Source organism: Bombina bombina, chromosome 2, assembly GCF_027579735.1.
Source record: "Bombina bombina isolate aBomBom1 chromosome 2, aBomBom1.pri, whole genome shotgun sequence".
In the NCBI taxonomy this organism is placed as follows: domain Eukaryota; kingdom Metazoa; phylum Chordata; class Amphibia; order Anura; family Bombinatoridae; genus Bombina; species Bombina bombina.
The window spans coordinates 42,284,276-42,304,678 of NC_069500.1; the positions used below are offsets into that span (position 1 = coordinate 42,284,276).

General features: G+C 38.6%; 1 protein-coding gene across 1 annotated transcript in view; it reads left to right on the top strand.

Moving 5' to 3' along the window:
• KIAA1328 (KIAA1328 ortholog) overlaps positions 1–20,403 on the top strand; it is a 791,949-nt gene that overhangs the window by 331,474 nt on the left and 440,072 nt on the right. The window contains exon 6 of the mRNA XM_053701048.1: positions 19,657–19,778. Coding sequence (XP_053557023.1) covers positions 19,657–19,778 — 122 coding nt within the window. The remainder of the gene's footprint in view (positions 1–19,656; positions 19,779–20,403) is intronic.

The window sequence follows — 20,403 nt, forward strand, 5'->3', positions numbered from 1 at the left end:
GGGGAGATTTCACATTTCTCAATTGTCTGCAAACCAGACAAAGAGAGAGGCATTCTTACGCTGTGTAGAAGACCTACATACCATGGGAGTGATTCGCCCAGTTCCAAGAGCGGAACAAGGGCTAGGTTTTTACTCCAACCTGTTTGTGGTTCCCAAAATAGAGGGAACTTTCAGACCAATCTTGGATCTCAAAATTCTAAACAAATTCCTCAGAGTACCATCTTTCAAGATGGAGAGTATTCGGACTATTCTTCCTCTGATCCAGGAGGGTCAATATATGACTACCGTGGACTTAAAGGATGCGTATCTACACATCTCTATTCACAGAGATCATCATCAATACCTCAGATTCGCCTTTCTGGACAGGCATTACCAGTTTGTTGCCCTTCCCTTCGAGTTGGCCACACCTCCCAGAATTTTCACAAAGGTGCTAGGGTCCTTTTTGGCGGTTCTAAGACCGTGGGGTATAGCAGTGGCGCGTTATCTAGACGACATCTTAATTCAGGCGTCGACTTTCCAGCTAGCCAAGTCTCACACGGACATCGTGTTGGCTTTTCTGAGATCTCACTGGTGGAAGTTGAACATAAAAAAGAGTTCTCTCGTCCCTCTCACAAGAGTTTCCTTCCTAGAGACTCTGACTCGGTAGAAATGAAAATTTTTCTGACGGAGGTCAGAAAATCAAAACTTTTAATCACCGCCGAGCCCTTCATTCCATTCCTCGGCCATCAGTGGCTCAGTGTATGGAGGTAATCGAACTTATGGTAGCGGCAATGGACATAGTTCCTTATGCCCACCTACACCTCAGACCACTGCAACTATGCATGCTCAAACAGTGGAATGGGGATTATACAGATTTATCTCCTACATGGATCTGGACCAAGAGACCAGAGATTCTCTTCTCTGGTGGTTATCTCAGTACCACCTGTCTCAGGGAATATGTTTCCGCAGGCCAGAGTGGCTCATAGTAACGACAGATGCCAGCCTGCTAGGCTGGGGTGCAGTCTGGAAATCCCTGAAAGCACAGGGCTTATGGTCTCGGGAGGAATCTCTCCTCCTGATAAACATTCTAGTACTGAGAGCGATATTCAGTGAGCTTCAGGTGTGGCCTCGGCTAGCTGCGGCCAAATTCATCAGATTTCAGTCGGACAACATCATGACTGTAGCCTATATCAATCATCAAGGAGGAACACGGAGTTCTCAAGCGATGATGGAGGTAACCAAAATTATCCGATGGGCGGAGGATCACTCTTGCCATCTCTCAGGAATCCATATCCCAGGGGTAGAGAACTGGGAGGCGGATTTCCTAAGTCGTCAGACTTTTCATCCGGGTGAGTGGGAGCTCCATCCGGAGGTATTTGCCCAGCTGACTCAGCTTTGGGGCACACCAGAATTGGATCTGATGGCGTCCCGACAGAACGCCAAACTTCCGTGTTACGGGTCCAGGTCCCGGGATCCCCAGGTGGTACTGATAGATGCTCTAGCAGTGCCCTGGTCCTTCAATCTGGCTTATGTATTTCCACCGTTTTCTCTCCTCCCACGTCTGGTTGCCAGAATCAAGCAGGAGAGAGCTTCGGTGATTCTGATAGCGCCTGCGTGGCCACGCAGGACTTGGTATGCAGACCTGGTGGACATGTCATCTGTTCCACCGTGGACTCTGCCAATGAGGCAGGACCTTCTAATCCAAGGTCCGTTCAAGCATCCAAATCTAATTTCTCTGCGTCTGACTGAGATTGAAAGCCTGATTCTATCAAAACGTGGTTGCATTCCATAGATATTAAGCTTCTATCTTGGAAAGTTTTGTTTTTAGTAGCTATCTCTTCGGCTCGAAGAGTTTGAGTTATCTGCTTTACAGTGTGACTCACCTTTTATTTATTTTTTCCATGCAGATAAGGTGGTTTTACGTACCAAACCTGGATTCCTTCCTAAGGTTGTTTCTAATAGGAATATCAATCAGGAAATTGTTGTTCCTTCGCTGTGTCCTAATTCTTCTTCAAAGAAGGAACGTCTGTTGCACAATCTTGATGTGGTTCGTGCTTTAAAGTTCTACTTACAAGCAACCAAAGATTTCCGTCAAACATCTTCATTGTTTGTTGTCTATTCTGGTAAGCGGAGAGGTCAAAAGGCTACGGCTACCTCTTTCTTTTTGGCTGCAAAGCATCATCCGTATGGCTTATGAGACTGCTGGCCAGCAGCCTCCTGAAAGAATTACTGCTCATTGTACTAGAGCAGTGGCTTCCACATGAGCTTTTAAAAATGAGGCTTCTGTTGAACAGATTTGTAAGGCGGCGACTTGGTCTTCGCTTCATACTTTTTCCAAATTTTCCAAATTCGATTATTTTGCTTCTTTGGGGGCTATTTTTGGGAGAAAGGTTCTACAAGCAGTGGTGCCTTCCGTTTAAGGAACCTGTCTTGTCCCTCCCTTCATCCGTGTCCTAAAGCTTTGGTATTGGTATCCCACAAGTATGGATGAATCTGTGGACTCAATACATCTTACAAGAGAAAACATAATTTATGCTTACCTGATAAATTTCTTTCTCTTGTGATGTATCGAGTCCAGTTTTTATTTAAAAAACTTCAGTCACCACAGCACCCTATAGTTTCTCCTTTTTCTTCCTAGCCTTTGGTCGAATGACTGGGGGTGGAGCTAAGGGAGGAGCTATATAGACAGCTCTGCTGTGGGTGCTCTCTCTGCCACTTCCTGTAGGGAAGGAGAATATCCCACAAGTATGGATGAATTCGTGGACTCGATACATCACAAGAGAAATACATTTATCAGGTAAGCATAAATTCAGTTTTTTCCTGCCTTTTGGCTTCCACTCGACTTGACTTTTTTAAAGACCTAGTAAGATTAGCAAGGTATTTGCCCTTCTTATTTCCATGCATCATAAAATTAGCTTTATTTTTCATATCTTCTCTATATTCATTTTGTAACAAGAATGCATCCCTCTCTTGTTTCGCAGTAATGTATTTTTGCGAATTACTTTTAGATGTCTCTTGAAGATACCTATTATACATATTTATTAATTGATTGGCTAGATGCACCTCTCTGGCCTTACATTTTTTTTTTTTTTTAAACTGGGTCATAAAACTAATTTTCTCTCCCCTGAGAACAGTCTTTGCTGTTTCCCACAAAATTTCAATTTTGTCCCAATATTCTACATTATGTTCTAAATATTCACTCCATTTAGTTTTAAGGCAGATTCTAAATGCACTATTCCCCTTCATATATTTAGAGAAGAAAAAAAATATTTATTTTGCCCTGATTTCCCATGGCTGCTATTATTTTTAATGTGAATGATCTGATAATGTGAATTCTTTGATGTCTGCCAATATCTCTTTTTTTCATTAACGATTTTGAAATCAAGAATATATCTATTAGATAGACAAGTATATGCCTTCTCGTCTGGATTTTGAAATCTCTAGATATCCCGCAATTTAATAATTTTACACAAATTCCTAAATAGTTTCCCTTCCTTTTTAGTCTATTATCAAAACTTCTGTTTTGGGTACTTTGTCTATCTATTGGAACTCCCTGCTACTACTAAATTATAGTCCATAATCGTGCTTGAATTCTAGACCAAAATTCTGAATCAAGTTCATTCTGGCCATAGATGTTACATATTACCAGAACTGAGCCCTTTATTTCTAATTTCAATATTAAATATCATGAGTTTATGTCTAATACCGTTTCCAAATTTTTACTAATTAATTTACCAACCCCTTTCTGTCTCTTGGAGCAAGGCGTCGCATGCACCTCACCAACCCAGTTACTTTTTAATTTAGAGATTTCCTTTTCTATGTCGGTATTAAGTTTTTAAAAATTTTTAAGAATTGTATTTGTTTTTTTATTGGTGAGGTGATGCCTGCCACTTTCCAAGATGTTAATGTCACTACACTGCTCGACATCTTTCTAGACTCTTATGCAAAGAGAGGAGTGTGAATGTCATCGGGGAGGAGTGAGAGAAAAAATAAACAAAGAAAACAACAACAACAAAAAAAACGAACAAACAAAAACAAAGGGCAAATTTTGGACCAGGTCTGGAGGGGACTACAAAGTTACAACGTAATCTGTCCATAATTATGATCTTTTCCACTGAATAAAAATTATTCACCCAAAGCACCTACAGGCCAATATATGTCTCATGTATGGTTATGTCCATATTCATAATTGTAATTCTTCCACTTATACAAAGATAACTATAACCAGATTCTTAGTTTCCAAGTAGCCCATGTGATGTAAAAAGAAGCCCAATAAAATACCGATTTTAACCCTATAATCCTTATTCTTTTAATAACATATCCAGAAAGTGTTTTGCTTTGTGTGTATTCCCAAATATTTTAGTACCTTCCTTACATTCAACCTTTAAGATAGCAGGGTATACTACATATGCCTTTAATCCTCTCTGAATAATTTGACTACAAATCTGAGACATTCTCTTTCTCTTAGTTGCTGTCTCTATTGAAAAATCCTGAAATATCAATTTTTGAATCATCAAGTACCAAGGGTTCTTTCAATTTTTTATATGCCTTCATAATCTACCTTATCTTGGTAATTTAAAAGTTTTGCTATTACTGGTCTGGGGCAGACTCTATATAAAGGCCTAGTCTGCACTTCAGTAGCTCTAATACCAATCCTATGGGCTCTCTCCACTATTATTTCTCTTGTTAAAATCATTTGCATACATTTTGGGATTTCTTTTGATACTAATTTCTCTAGATCATAATTTAAGTATTTTTCTAGAACGTCAAGTATGTAATATTATTCCGTCTCGCCCTATCTTCCAGTGAGTCTAGCCTTACAAGTAGCTTGTTGGTTTGTGAGACTAACATTTTAATAGTTGTTTCTTTATCAACTAGTTGATCCTTCAAATTGGAGATTCTATTCTTAGCCTCTTCCATTCTCGCATTAAACTGTTTTAAATCAATAGATATCTCAGAGATGTCTTTCCTTATATTTTCAAATTGCGGTAACATTAAATTCGACATCTGGGTAATTATTGATTGAGTTTCTAAGCTCAAGACTGACTGTTCCCCTGATTCTGTAGTGATACTTTCAGTACTATATTTATTTTTGTTTCTCCCTTTTTTTAGCCGCCATCATAGGAGATTTGTCTTTCAAATTGTGAAAATATTTCTCCATGTGTTACAAAAAAAATAGTGCAGGTGATAAGTGAATGTGAAAAAAAAGTGGGATTGTGTATTATTCAAACAAATAAAAAAAGATACAATAGTAAGAAAATAGGACAAGTGTAGGGGAGATACCTCCTATTGGGTGAGGGGAAAAAAAAAACAGTGACCTAAGTGCTGAGAGATAGATGTGTAAGAGTCGACACTTTTCAATAATGACAAACCCTCCTGCTTCCCTGCACAAGATATTTAATCAGTTGAGGGAGAGAACCAGGAGAAAAACACATAAAAGAAACAGACAAGCAAAAACAACAACAAAAAACAAAACCAAGCAATATCTAATACCGAATCACATAAACTTACATCAGGATATTACATACAACAACTCTCTTCACTAGCAGATTACATATTCTTATAATTTCTTTCATGTAATTAGCAAGAGTCCATGAGCTAGTGACGTATGGGATATACATTCCTACCAGGAGGGGCAAAGTTTCCCAAACCTCAAAATGCCTATAAATACACCCCTCACCACACCCACAATTCAGTTTTACAAACTTTGCCTCCGATGGAGGTGGTGAAGTAAGTTTGTGCTAGATTCTACGTTGATATGCGCTCCGCAGCAAGTTGGAGCCCGGTTTTCCTCTCAGCGTGCAGTGAATGTCAGAGGGATGTGAGGAGAGTATTGCCTATTTGAATGCAGTGATCTCCTTCTACGGGGTCTATTTCATAGGTTCTCTGTTATCGGTCGTAGAGATTCATCTCTTACCTCCCTTTTCAGATCGACGATATACTCTTATATATACCATTACCTCTGCTGATTCTCGTTTCAGTACTGGTTTGGCTTTCTACAAACATGTAGATGAGTGTCCTGGGGTAAGTAAATCTTATTTTCTGTGACACTCTAAGCTATGGTTGGGCACTTTGTTTATAAAGTTCTAAATATATGTATTCAAACATTTATTTGCCTTGACTCAGAATGTTCAACTTTCCTTATTTTTCAGACAGTCAGTTTCATATTTGGGATTATGCATTTGAATTATTCATTTTTTCTTACCTTCAAAAATTTTACTCTTTTTTCCCTGTGGGCTGTTAGGCTCGCGGGGGCTGAAAATGCTTCATTTTATTGCGTCATTCTTGGCGCTGACTTTTTTGGCGCAAAAATTATTTTCCGTTTCCGGCGTCATACGTGTCGCCGGAAGTTGCGTCATTTTTTGACGTTATTTTGCGCCAAAAATGTCGGCGTTCCGGATGTGGCGTCATTTTTGGCGCCAAGAGCATTTAGGCGCCAAATAATGTGGGCGTCTTATTTGGCGCTAAAAAATATGGGCGTCGCTTTTGTCTCCACATTATTTAAGTCTCATTTTTCATTGCTTCTGGTTGCTAGAAGCTTGTTCTTTGGCATTTTTTCCCATTCCTGAAACTGTCATTTAAGGAATTTGATCAATTTTGCTTTATATGTTGTTTTTTCTCTTACATATTGCAAGATGTCTCACGTTGCATCTGAGTCAGAAGATACTACAGGAAAATCGCTGTCTAGTGCTGGATCTACCAAAGCCAAGTGTATCTGCTGTAAACTTTTGGTAGCTATTCCTCCGGCTGTTGTTTGTATTAATTGTCATGACAAACTTGTTAATGCAGATAATATTTCCTTTAGTAAAGTACCATTGTCTGTTGCAGTTCCTTCAACATCTAAGGTGCAGAATGTTCCTGATAACATAAGAGATTTTGTTTCTGAATCCATCAAGAAGGCTATGTCTGTTATTTCTCCTTCTAGTAAACGTAAAAAATCTTTTAAAACTTCTCTCCCTACAGATGAATTTTTAAATGAACATCATCATTCTGATTCTGATGACTCTTCTGGTTCAGAGGATTCTGTTTCAGAGATTGATGCTGATAAATCTTCATATTTATTTAAAATGGAATTTATTCGTTCTTTACTTAAAGAAGTATTAATTGCTTTAGAAATAGAGGATTCTGGTCCTCTTGATACTAATTCTAAACGTTTAGATAAGGTATTTAAATCTCCTGTGGTTATTCCAGAAGTTTTTCCTGTTCCTAATGCTATTTCTGCAGTAATTTCCAAAGAATGGGATAAATTGGGTAATTCATTTACTCCTTCTAAACGTTTTAAGCAATTATATCCTGTGCCGTCTGACAGGTTAGAATTTTGGGACAAAATCCCTAAAGTTGATGGGGCTATTTCTACCCTTGCTAAACGTACTACCATTCCTACGTCAGATGGTACTTCGTTTAAAGATCCTTTAGATAGGAAAATTGAATCCTTTCTAAGAAAAGCTTATCTGTGTTCAGGTAATCTTCTTAGACCTGCTATATCATTGGCTGATGTTGCTGCAGCTTCAACTTTTGGTTGGAAACTTTAGCGCAACAAGTAACAAATCATGATTCTCATGATATTATTATTCTTCTTCAGCATGCTAATAATTTTATCTGTGATGCCATTTTATGATATTATCAGAGTTGATGTCAGGTTTATGTCTCTAGCTATTTTAGCTAGAAGAGCTTTATGGCTTAAGACTTGGAATGCTGATATGGCTTCTAAATCAACTCTACTTTCTATTTCTTTCCAGGGTAACAAATTATTTGGTTCTCAGTTGGATTCTATTATCTCAACTGTTACTGGTGGGAAAGGAACTTTTTTACCACAGGATAAAAAATCTAAAGGTAAAAACAGGGCTAATAATCTTTTTCGTTCCTTTCGTTTCAACAAAGAACAAAAGCCTGATCCTTCATCCTCAGGAGCAGTTTCAGTTTGGAAACCATCTCCAGTCTGGAATAAATCCAAGCCTGCTAGAAAGGCAAAGCCTGCTTCTAAGTCCACATGAAGGTGCGGCCCTCATTCCAGCTCAGCTGGTAGGGGTCAGGTTACGTTTTTTCAAAGAAATTTGGATCAATTCTGTTCACAATCTTTGGATTCAGAACATTGTTTCAGAAGGGTACAGAATTGGTTTCAAGATGAGACCTCCTGCAAAGAGATTTTTTCTTTCCCGTGTCCCAGTAAATCCAGTGAAAGCTCAAGCATTTCTGAATTGTGTTTCAGATCTAGAGTTGGCTGGAGTAATTATGCCAGTTCCAGTTCCGGAACATGGGATGGGGTTTTATTCAAATCTCTTCATTGTACTAAAGAAGGAGAATTCCTTCAGACCAGTTCTGGATCTAAAAATATTGAATCGTTATGTAAGGATATCAACGTTCAAGATGGTAACTGTAAGGACTATCTTGCCTTTTGTTCAGCAAGGGAATTATATGTCCACAATAGATTTACAGGATGCATATCTGCATATTCCGATTCATCCAGATCATTATCAGTTCCTGAGAGTCTCTTTTCTGGACAAGCATTACCAGTTTGTGGCTCTACCGTTTGGCCTAGCTACAGCTCCAAGAATTTTTTCAAAGGTTCTCGGTGCCCTTCTGTCTGTAATCAGAGAACAGGGTATTGTGGTATTTCCTTATTTGGACGATATCTTGGTACTTGCTCAGTCTTTACATTTAGCAGAATCTCATACGAATCGACTTGTGTTGTTTCTTCAAGATCATGGTTGGAGGATCAATTTACCAAAAAGTTCTTTGATTCCTCAGACAAGGGTAACCTTTCTGGGTTTCCAGATAGATTCAGTGTCCATGACTCTGTCTTTAACAGACAAGAGACGTCTAAAATTGATTGCAGCTTGTCGAAACCTTCAGTCACAATCATTCCCTTCGGTAGCCTTATGCATGGAAATTCTAGGTCTTATGACTGCTGCATCGGACGCGATCCCCTTTGCTCGTTTTCACATGCGACCTCTTCAGCTCTGTATGCTGAATCAATGGTGCAAGGATTACACAAAGATATCTCAATTAATATCTTTAAAACCGATTGTTCGACACTCTCTAACGTGGTGGACAGATCACCATCGTTTAATTCAGGGGGCTTCTTTTGTGCTTCCGACCTGGACTGTAATTTCAACAGATGCAAGTCTCACAGGTTGGGGAGCTGTGTGGGGATCTCTGACGGCACAAGGAGTTTGGGAATCTCAGGAGGTGAGATTACCGATCAATATTTTGGAACTCCGTGCAATTTTCAGAGCTCTTCAGTTTTGGCCTCTTCTGAAGAGAGAATCGTTCATTTGTTTTCAGACAGACAATGTCACAACTGTGGCATACATCAATCATCAAGGAGGGACTCACAGTCCTCTGGCTATGAAAGAAGTATGTCGAATTTTGGTTTGGGCGGAATCCAGCTCCTGTCTAATCTCTGCGGTTCATATCCCAGGTATAGACAATTGGGAAGCGGATTATCTCAGTAGCCAAACGTTGCATCCGGGCGAATGGTCTCTTCACCCAGAGGTATTTCTTCAGATTGTTCAAATGTGGGAACTTCCAGAAATAGATCTGATGGCGTCTCATCTAAACAAGAAACTTCCCAGGTATCTGTCCAGATCCCGGGATCCTCAGGCGGAGGCAGTGGATGCATTATCACTTCCTTGGAAGTATCATCCTGCCTATATCTTTCCGCCTCTAGTTCTTCTTCCAAGAGTAATCTCCAAGATTCTGAAGGAATGCTCGTTTGTTCTGCTGGTAGCTCCGGCATGGCCTCACAGGTTTTGGTATACGGATCTTGTCCGGATGGCCTCTTGCCAACCGTGGACTCTTCCGTTAAGACCAGACCTTCTGTCTCAAGGTCCTTTTTTCCATCAGGATCTGAAATCCTTAAATTTAAAGGTATGGAGATTGAACGCTTGATTCTTGGTCAAAGAGGTTTCTCTGACTCTGTGATTAATACTATGTTACAGGCTCGTAAATCTGTATCTAGAGAGATATATTATAGAGTCTGGAAGACTTATATTTCTTGGTGTCTTTCTCATCATTTTTCTTGGCATTCTTTTAGAATACCGAGAATGTTACAGTTTCTTCAGGATGGTTTAGATAAGGGTTTGTCCGCAAGTTCCTTGAAAGGACAAATCTCTGCTCTTTCTGTTCTTTTTCACAGAAAGATTGCTATTCTTCCTGATATTCATTGTTTTGTACAAGCTTTGGTTCGTATAAAGCCTGTCATTAAGTCAATTTCTCCTCCTTGGAGTTTGAATTTGGTTCTGGGGGCTCTTCAAGCTCCTCCATTTGAACCTATGCATTCATTGGACATTAAATTACTTTCTTGGAAAGTTTTGTTCCTTTTGGCCATCTCTTCTGCCAGAAGAGTTTCTGAATTATCTGCTCTTTCTTGCGAGTCTCCTTTTCTGATTTTTCATCAGGATAAGGCGGTGTTGCGAACTTCTTTTGAATTTTTACCTAAAGTTGTGAATTCCAACAACATTAGTAGAGAAATTGTGGTTCCTTCATTATGTCCTAATCCTAAGAATTCTAAGGAGAAATCGTTGCATTCTTTGGATGTTGTTAGAGCTTTGAAATATTATGTTGAAGCTACTAAATCTTTCCGAAAGACTTCTAGTCTATTTGTTATCTTTTCCGGTTCTAGAAAAGGCCAGAAAGCTTCTGCCATTTCTTTGGCATCTTGGTTGAAATCTTTAATTCATCTTGCCTATGTTGAGTCGGGTAAAACTCCGCCTCAGAGGATTACAGCTCATTCTACTAGGTCAGTTTCTACTTCCTGGGCGTTTAGGAATGAAGCTTCGGTTGATCAGATTTGCAAAGCAGCAACTTGGTCCTCTTTGCATACTTTTACTAAATTCTACCATTTTGATGTATTTTCTTCTTCTGAAGCAGTTTTTGGTAGAAAAGTACTTCAGGCAGCGGTTTCAGTTTGAATCTTCTGCTTATGTTTTTCATTAACTTTATTTTGGGTGTGGATTATTTTCAGCAGGAATTGGCTGTCTTTATTTTATCCCTCCCTCTCTAGTGACTCTTGTGTGGAAAGATCCACATCTTGGGTAATCATTATCCCATACGTCACTAGCTCATGGACTCTTGCTAATTACATGAAAGAAAACATAATTTATGTAAGAACTTACCTGATAAATTCATTTCTTTCATATTAGCAAGAGTCCATGAGGCCCGCCCTTTTTTTGTGGTGGTTATGATTTTGTATAAAGCACAATTATTCCAATTCCTTATTTTATATGCTTTCGCACTTTTTTATCACCCCACTTCTTGGCTATTCGTTAAACTGACTTGTGGGTGTGGTGAGGGGTGTATTTATAGGCATTTTGAGGTTTGGGAAACTTTGCCCCTCCTGGTAGGAATGTATATCCCATACGTCACTAGCTCATGGACTCTTGCTAATATGAAAGAAATGAATTTATCAGGTAAGTTCTTACATAAATTATGTTTTTTAGCACTTTCCAGCTCCAAGTCTTATGTTATCCCTGAGTCCCTAGAACAAAAAAAACCAACAAAATATTTTCCTTTTTTTGTGTGAAGTCCCATCCGATTAGGTATTCCAAGCAAAACAAACAAAAGACAAATGTTCTCACAGAAAAGAAAGGCAGTCAGCTAATAACTCTTATTCTGGGATAAGAGAAACCATATGTCAAGAATTCCAGTTTAATATTAGCTCAGTTATAGTATAACCAATTACAGCATTGCTAGGACTTTTCCAAACCCTGCTGGTTTATTTTCTAATATGTCCCAAAGTAAAAAATGCCAGTTGCATATGTATCCCAGAAGGATTTCAGGACTCTTGCTTCTTTTATATTATAGTAAACTGGTTAGAATAAAGGGCACTTGAAAGGCCGTTCCACCTATTCATATAAGCATTCTTATCCTGCTCCTATTAGTTGAGTGATCACAGACACCTTTCTTCAAAGTTGGCTTCTACTAGAATCACTCTATCTATTCGTATCAGCAAAGATCATACAAACAACATCCAGTCTTTTAGACCAAACCAGAAAAATCTCAGATTGAGGTTTCCAAATGTCTTTATAACAAGAACTTATTTGCTGTATTTAAAAAAAAGAGCATATTGTCTCCCTTATTACAGGCATCTTCACTGGGGTACTATTATGTCTGCTTGGAGTGATAATCCTCCCTTTCCCCAGACTTACCGGCCATGTAATAATTCTGTGTTCAATAATTCAAACAGATCCTCTTTTTCCATAGATAGTCACATCACTATTCCATTTTTCCACTTTCAAAACTTTTTAGGTCAATAAGTAACTCGCTTATGCAGCGTATGCAGTGATTTTAAACAGGTAGGATTGAAGGCACCTTCACTGGGATAGTGCTTAGGCAAACATAATTATCAGCTCTATTTCACCATTCACACCTACCCCAGACTTGTGAGCCATTACATAAATGAGGCAAAAGCCCTCTACCAGTCATTCAACATGCAGTAGATAAACAGTACCATTCAGATCTCTTTGAATAACTGTGGCAACTTGCACCGTCTTTCCTTTCTACAGCAGAAGAAAACCAGCATGGCAGCTTTGTATGGAGCAGAAAACGGGGCATCCATTACGACGCCTGTTACTATGGGTTGTGACTTTCCGGGGAGAGACTCACTCTCGCACAGATGTCTCCATCTTGCTGCTTGCTTCCCAAGCACTTCCCAGTTGCTTTCGTCAGTGCAGCGTACACTGGTCTCTCAATCCTGCCCTCTTCTTCCTTGGCTTAGGGGAGCCAGGCAGCGTGGTTTGTCCCGGCTTGCATGGTCCTAGGCTCTGCTAATGCGGGGTTATGATGCGGAAGTTGGAGCAGTTACACTTCGTTTTCTCTCCCTCAGCCCGCCCACCGGAAGTCACGTTGTGATACTGGATAATTATGTTAGTGAAAAAAAACTATTAAAAAGAAAACAAAAAAAACAAAGTCCAAGATCGAAGTGCAAACAGCGCGCTCCTGGTAAAAAAAAAACACAATCTCAAGAAAGTGGTATAGCAATACAATCATAGCTTAAAACGATAAAGCAAACAGCAACGATTGGTCCACGAATCGCATCCCAAAACCAAAGATTCTAAAATAAGGAGAGGTGCACAGCCTCTAAATAGAGCTGTTTGCTTTATCGTTTTAAGCCTTGATTGTATTGCTATACTTATACCTCATAACTTTAAGGATTTTAAATGTGAGTGGGATTAGCACACTTTTTAATTGTTTTTACCTGTAATAAACGGTTTAACACTGAGCCACTTTTGGTTTTGTTTTTTCCTTTTGCTGAGAGACCCGTCTGAATACAGACACATTAGGCGGAGTGATACTCGGCTGCTGAAAGTTTCTGGTACTGAATCGGTTGGAAAACCTGAGGATCTATAACGACAGACATCCTGGGAGGTGCCTAGTTATCGATACGACCTGTCTTACCTTGTACCGATTGAGGGTCCTGGAACTAAACTACCACTTTCTTGGGATTGTGTTTTTTCCAGGAGCGTTGTTTGCACTTCGATCTTGGACTTTTCTTTTTTTTTTCTTTTTAATAGGGTTTTTTTTCACTAACATATATATTTTATTATGTGAATTTATAATTTTCTTCCGTGATACTGGATATTTATATATATATATATATATATATATATATATATATATATATATATATGCTTTATAACTATTTATGTATATTTTATCTTCATTGTAGCACCATTCCTCCTCTTGTCGGTTGGGTGTGTGTGTGTATGTATATATATATATATATATATATATATATATGTGTGTGTGTTTGTGTGTGTGTGTGTGTGTGTGTATATATAAAATGTGTGTGTGTGCATTAGAGCCCTTTGCAGTTATAGAGACATTATACATTAGATTTTTCTTTGCATTAATGTTTTGTAGATCATCCATTTATATAGCCTACACAGCTTTTTTTTTTTTTTTTTAATGTATAATTTTGCTTATTTTTAAATATCATTGCACTGATTTTTAAGACTCCTAACCAAGCCCCAAAGTTTTAAAGTATACTGATGTATACCTAACCGGACATAAAAATATGAATGTGATCGGGTTTGCAGGGGCTTGAGTAGGGTGTTTTCCCTCCCCCCTTTTTTGCTCCATTGACTATGGGGTTATCACGCATGATATTCTAAATACAACTTTTTATGCACATTGGCTACCCGACATGAGCAAAAAGCTTACTTCAAGCACTCCACTTGTAATCTGGCCCTTTATTGGTGTTTCTCTAATCTCACATTTCTTCTATTGGGATCTCACTGTCTCTATTTTTTTCAGTTATTTAGCATTGACAAAATAAATAAATAAATAGAAACGTATTAAACTTGCTAGCTGTGTAGATGATTTACTTGCATCAGCCGTGATATGGACTTTCCTCAGAATATATTGCCGTCATGAGGTCATTTATCTCAGCACAAAATGGTTTTATTTTTCTGTTTTTTTTGTTAGGGCGATCCTGGACTGAAATGATTTGTGCTGCGTCTCAAGTCTGTGTCATCTGTGATGTATTTAATGGAGTTTTTTTTCCTTCCACCTGTAGCAAAGGGCAGTTATGTTTCTGGTAGGTGAACATATTGACCTGGATGTACAGCACAAATTTTATATCTCCGCAAAAATTACTTAAATGATCCAGCTTCGGAGATTAATATTTTTTTTGGGGGGTTGCAATGCCCAAAATATTAACTGAGAATATAAATACAGCTTTACTTCATCTCTATGATGCAGCTAGCATCATGTGATCACTGGTTTTAGTCTGATGTCTAGAGCTTAAAGAGACACACACGTACACGTATAGGCAGGGGGAATAGTAACTAGCCCTCTGAGTGTTAAATATAGGGGGGGACACATATTTTACTGTCTACGGAAATTTCTCTGGAACAACTAGACATTTCTAACTTTATATAAATATATATTACAATGAATATAGCTTTGCATTTTTTGCAGTCTAAGTACATTCTATTTTGCCTAGTATAGTAAACAGTCCTTTAGTCGTGGAAGAGGAGCATACTATGGTGGGCAGTCATTTAGACATGGTAGAGGGGCATACTATAGTTAACAGTCCTTTAGTCGTGGAAGAGGGGTATACCTTGGTGGGCAGTCCTTTAGACATGGTAGAGGGGCATACTATAGTTAACAGTCCTTTAGTCGTGGTAGAGGAGCATACTATGGTGGGCAGTCCTTTAGACATGGTAGAGGGGCATACTATAGTTAACAGTCCTTCAGTCGTGGAAGAGGGGCATACCTTGGTGGGCAGTCCTTTAGACATGGTAGAGGGGCATACTATAGTTAACAGTCCTTCAGTCATGGAAGAGGGGCATACCTTGGTGGGCAGTCCTTTAGACATAGTAGAGGGGCATACTATAGTTAACAGTCCTTCAGTCCTGGAAGAGGGGCATACTATGGTGGGCAGTCCTTTAGACATGGTAGAGGGGCATACTATAGTTAACAGTCCTTCAGTCATGGAAGAGAGGCATACTATGGTGGGCAGTCCTTTAGACATGGTAGAGGGGCATACTATAGTTAACAGTCCTTCAGTCATGGAAGAGGGGCATACTATGGTGGGCAGTCCTTTAGACATGGTAGAGGGGCATACTATAGTTAACAGTCCTTCAGTCATGGAAGAGAGGCATACTATGGTGGGCAGTCCTTTAGACATGGTAGAGGGGCATACTATAGTTAACAGTCCTTCAGTCATGGAAGAGAGGCATACTATGGTGGGCAGTCCTTTAGACATGGTAGAGGGGCATACTATAGTTAACAGTCCTTCAGTCATGGAAGAGAGGCATACTATGGTGGGCAGTCCTTTAGACATGGTAGAGGGGCATACTATAGTTAACAGTCCTTCAGTCATGGAAGAGAGGCATACTATGGTGGGCAGTCCTTTAGACATGGTAGAGGGGCATACTATAGTTAACAGTCCTTCAGTCATGGAAGAGAGGCATACAAGTCAGGGCCTGAGGCAGATGTTGGTGGTAGGAGACTCTATTATTAGGAAAGTTGATAGGGTAATTTGTCATCCAGACCATTTAAATAGAACAGTTTTCTGTCTTCTAGGGGCTCGTGTTAGACATATTGTGAAGCGTATTGATAGATTGTTACAGGGATGTGGGCCTACAAAATGACTTCAGGGAGTTAGGTAGCAAGCTTAAAGCAAGGACCTCCAAAGTAATATTTTAAGAGGTATTACCAGTGCTGTGTGCTAACTAAGTAAGGCAGAAGGAGCTAAAGTCTGTTAATTCATTGTTATAAGCATGGTGTAAAAATGAGGGGTTTGACGTTTTAGAGCACTGGGCTGACTTTTCATTTGGGTACAATTTGTACAGTAAGGATGGATTGAACCTGAATGACATGGGTGCAGGTGTGTTGGAGGAAAGGAGGGCAACACGTTTAGAGAATCTTTTAAACTAGGCAATGGGGGGGAGGGTCATTCAGAACAAAATAGAACAGAGAGATCAGTCTGTGAATATGTCACTCCTAGAATATCTCAAGGAAGGGATGACTTAAATGTCACATTAGAAAGTATGGAGGAAAGCACACCAAGTAGCAGCAGAAAGTACATGAAAATTAAATGTATGACCACAAATGCAAGAAGCATGACGGGTAAAATGGGGGAGCTGACGCTCTTAGTTGCAGAAGAGGACTATGATGTTATCAGTATAACTGAAACTTGGTGGGATGATTCACATGACTGGGCAGTTAACTTAGAGGGGTATACTTTATTTAGGAGGGACAGGAATAATAAAAGGGGTGGAGGAATCTGCATGTATATTAAACCTAACCTTAAACCTACAATAAGGGAAGATATTTATGATACAGGTGACATAAAAAAAATAAAAATAAAAATATTACTTGGAACATGCTAGCAGCTCCCCAACATCAGTGACGTGGAGGAAACTCAACTACTAATGCAAATAGGTAAGGCTGCTAATAACAGTGCTATAATTATGGGAGATTTTTAACTACCCTGATATAAACTGGGCCAATGAAACTAGTAATTCAGCTAAGGGGTAATAGATTTTTAAATGTTCTCAGAGATAACTTCTTGTCACAATTAATAGAGGAGCCAACTAGGAGTAAAGCTATACTGGATTTAGTGCTATCAAATAATACAGATATAATATCAAACATAGAAGTCAAAGAACATTTAGGTAACAGTGATCATAAGATAGTCACATTTGAAATCTCTTTTCATATGCAGTGTTTTAAAGGCTTAACTAAGACTTTTAATTTTAAGAAAGCAAAATTCAATGATTTAAGGAAATCATTAAATAACATAAATTAGTATTCTCTAAAAAAAAATACAGAGGATAAATGGATAACATTTAAAACTTATACAGTATATATCAACAAATACCATATGGTTATAAAAATAAAAAATCCAAGCCAATGTGGCTAAACAAAAATGTTAAGAGAAATTAGGAAAAAACTTAGGGCATTTAAATTATTCAAAGAAAATAGTACAGACTCAGCATACAATATTTATAAGGAATGTAACAAAGCATGCAAAAAAGCAATCCAATTAGCCAAAATTGAAAATGAAAAAATAATTGCAAAATCTAACCCTAAAAGGTTCTTTAAAGGGACAGTCTACCATAGAATTGTTATTGTTTTAAAAGATAGATAATCCCTTTATTACCCATTCCCCAGTTTTGCATAACCAACACAGTTATATTAATATACTTTTTACCTCTGTGATTACCTTGTATCTAGGAACCTTCTTCCAGCCCCCTGATCACATGACTGTGACTGTTTACTATCTATTGTCTTAAATTTAGCATTGTTTTGTGCTAAATCTTAAATAACCCCCTGTGCCTGAACACAGTGTTATCTATATGGCCCACGTGTACTTTCTGTCTCTTTGTGTTGAAAAGAGATTTAAACAGCATGTGATAAGAGGCAGCCCTCAAAGGCTTAGAAATTAGCATATGAGCCTACCTATGTTTAGTTTAAACTAACAATACCAAGAGAAAAAAGCTAATTTGATGATAAAAGTAAATTGGAAAGTTGATTAAAATTAAAAGTCCTATCTGAATAATGTAAGTTTAATTTATACTAGACTGCCCCTTTAAGTACATAAAAAGCAAAAAATCGAAGAGACAATATAGGTACATTAAAATGCGTGTAGGGTAGCATGGTTAACAGTGACAGGGAGACGGCTGAGGTACTAAATCAGTTTTTTTTCTTCCATTGGAACCAATCGATGATACTTTGGAACAAACTAGAACATGCCAGCCCATACCATTAACTGGGTTATGTATAGAGGATATCAAGAAAAAACTGGATAATATTAAGGTACATAAAACTCCAGGCTCAGATGGAATACACTCTTAGCACTGTTAGAGACAAACCTTTACTCTTAATTTTTCAAGACTCATCATCCTCAAGCATGGTACCCCAGGATTGGAGTAAAGCAGATGTGGTGCCACTCTTCAAAAATTAAATAATCAAAGGCAGAAATGTTTTATAACTTGGCCTAGTAGCTAGATAATGCTTACCAGAGTTCCCATCCCTTGCTCTTTCACTCTATGATAGGCAGTAGAGGGATGAGGAAGTGAGGTTGTTATAGTGGTAAAAGGGTGTGTGGTTATTTCTGTCCATGCCTTCCCCGTGGGAGGGGATCTCATCTGGTAAGCATTATCTAGGCATTAGGCCAAAATATAGAATTTTAGGTACAGCTGTAACTGAGCTCATACACTAATCAAGATATCACAATATGTAGCATGTTGCCAGATCATGTTTCTGAATGCAGCAGGATACACTTCAGCCTCTCTGGGGACATCAGAGAAAAAACACATTTTCAGATTGAAAATACAATTAACATTTTTCAGTTCTTAGTTTTTTCTTCCTCTTTAAATTATCATCTCATATCTATATAACCTCCAAAGCCAGAGCTTCTTATCTCATTAATAAGCAACTCATTTTAACTTATACAGAGTCTTTAACAGGGGATTATACTTAAAATCCCCCTCCCTTGTTATGTGATCCCAATGACTTATCATCCACTGAGACATTGGTACTTTACATTTATTTCTTGTGATTTTAAAAAGATAGCCTTTGCGTGCAGAAAGAGATTAGATAAGCAGGTCAGCCCTTTTGAATAGACATGTTCTTGACGAGAATTGATGATGGTTTCATTGAGCAAAACCAGACATTTCAAATAAATATACCTAAAGGAGAAAGTTTATGTGTTAATAATCTGCCTCAAGTATAACAAGTCACTGAAAACACATTAAGGGAAAAACTATTTTATAGTACACTGTCCCGTTAACGTGGGGCAACTGACACCGATACTCACCTCGGAAAGTCTGATTTAATTTTCAATATATGAATCTGTGGTCTTTCGTCTTCAAAATGTATCTGTTTTGTGTAAAAACCAAAATACCCCAACAATTAGATCTCCATTTTAATAACAGGATTACGGTCCCGTCGTGCTTTTCTCCCTGCAAAGGAAGTGCCATTTAAGGGGGAGTTGTGCATCCAGGCTGGAGCTTCACAAGCACTGAGGGATTTAGACTAAACCGCTTTTACCACCATTTTGTTTTAAATTAATATTTATTATTTGTTTTATATTCACATCCAGACCATTTTAATATGGTAAATATGTTTTTTTTTTACTTTTATCTTTTTGTTGTGAAATATAAAAATGCATTTTTTTAAATTACACTTTGAGATTTTATATTCCTTAATGTTCATCTGCACCTCTGCAACACCAATACCGAGAATGCCAGGAGCTGCTGAGTCTGTACCAGAAATATCTGTCGGAACAGCAGGAGAAACTTAACCAGTCTCTGTCCGAGCTCAGGGGAAGCCAGCAGCCGCAGGTAAGACGTCATATGTCTCTGATATCGCTGTTTTGCCTTTTATGAAGCCTTTTACTTGAAACTTATAGCTGACATTACAGAGTCTTGGTACGGCATGTAGTGTGAGCTTCTTATGAGCGGGTTTGTTGACTGGAAATAACCAAAGTGACTGTAAATTTGAATGAATAAGTGCCCGGTTTTTAAAAATACTATTTTATTTTTTCTCATAACTTTTTCTTTAGGAAACCCAGTCCGGCGATCCTCTGCCCGCTTCTCATGCTGTACTTGGCATATGGTTGACGAAACCAGCCTCCTCCAAGCGTCGTGTGGCCTCACAAGCTGGACGCCTTGTAGTGCTCACAACGATTGGAGGAAGCCGGTTTCGTCATTGCGGTGCTAAGTACAGAGGAGCCACGGGCGGAGGATCGCCGGTCTGGTTTTCTTAAAGAAAAAGGTAAGTATTTACAAAAAAAACATAATTTATGTAAGAATTTACCTGAGAAATTCATTTCTTTCATATTGGCAAGAGTCCATGAGCTAGTGACGTATGGGATATACAATCCTACCAGGAGGGGCAAAGTTTCCCAAACCTCAAAATGCCTATAAATACACCCCTCACCACACCCACAATTCAGTTTAAAGAATA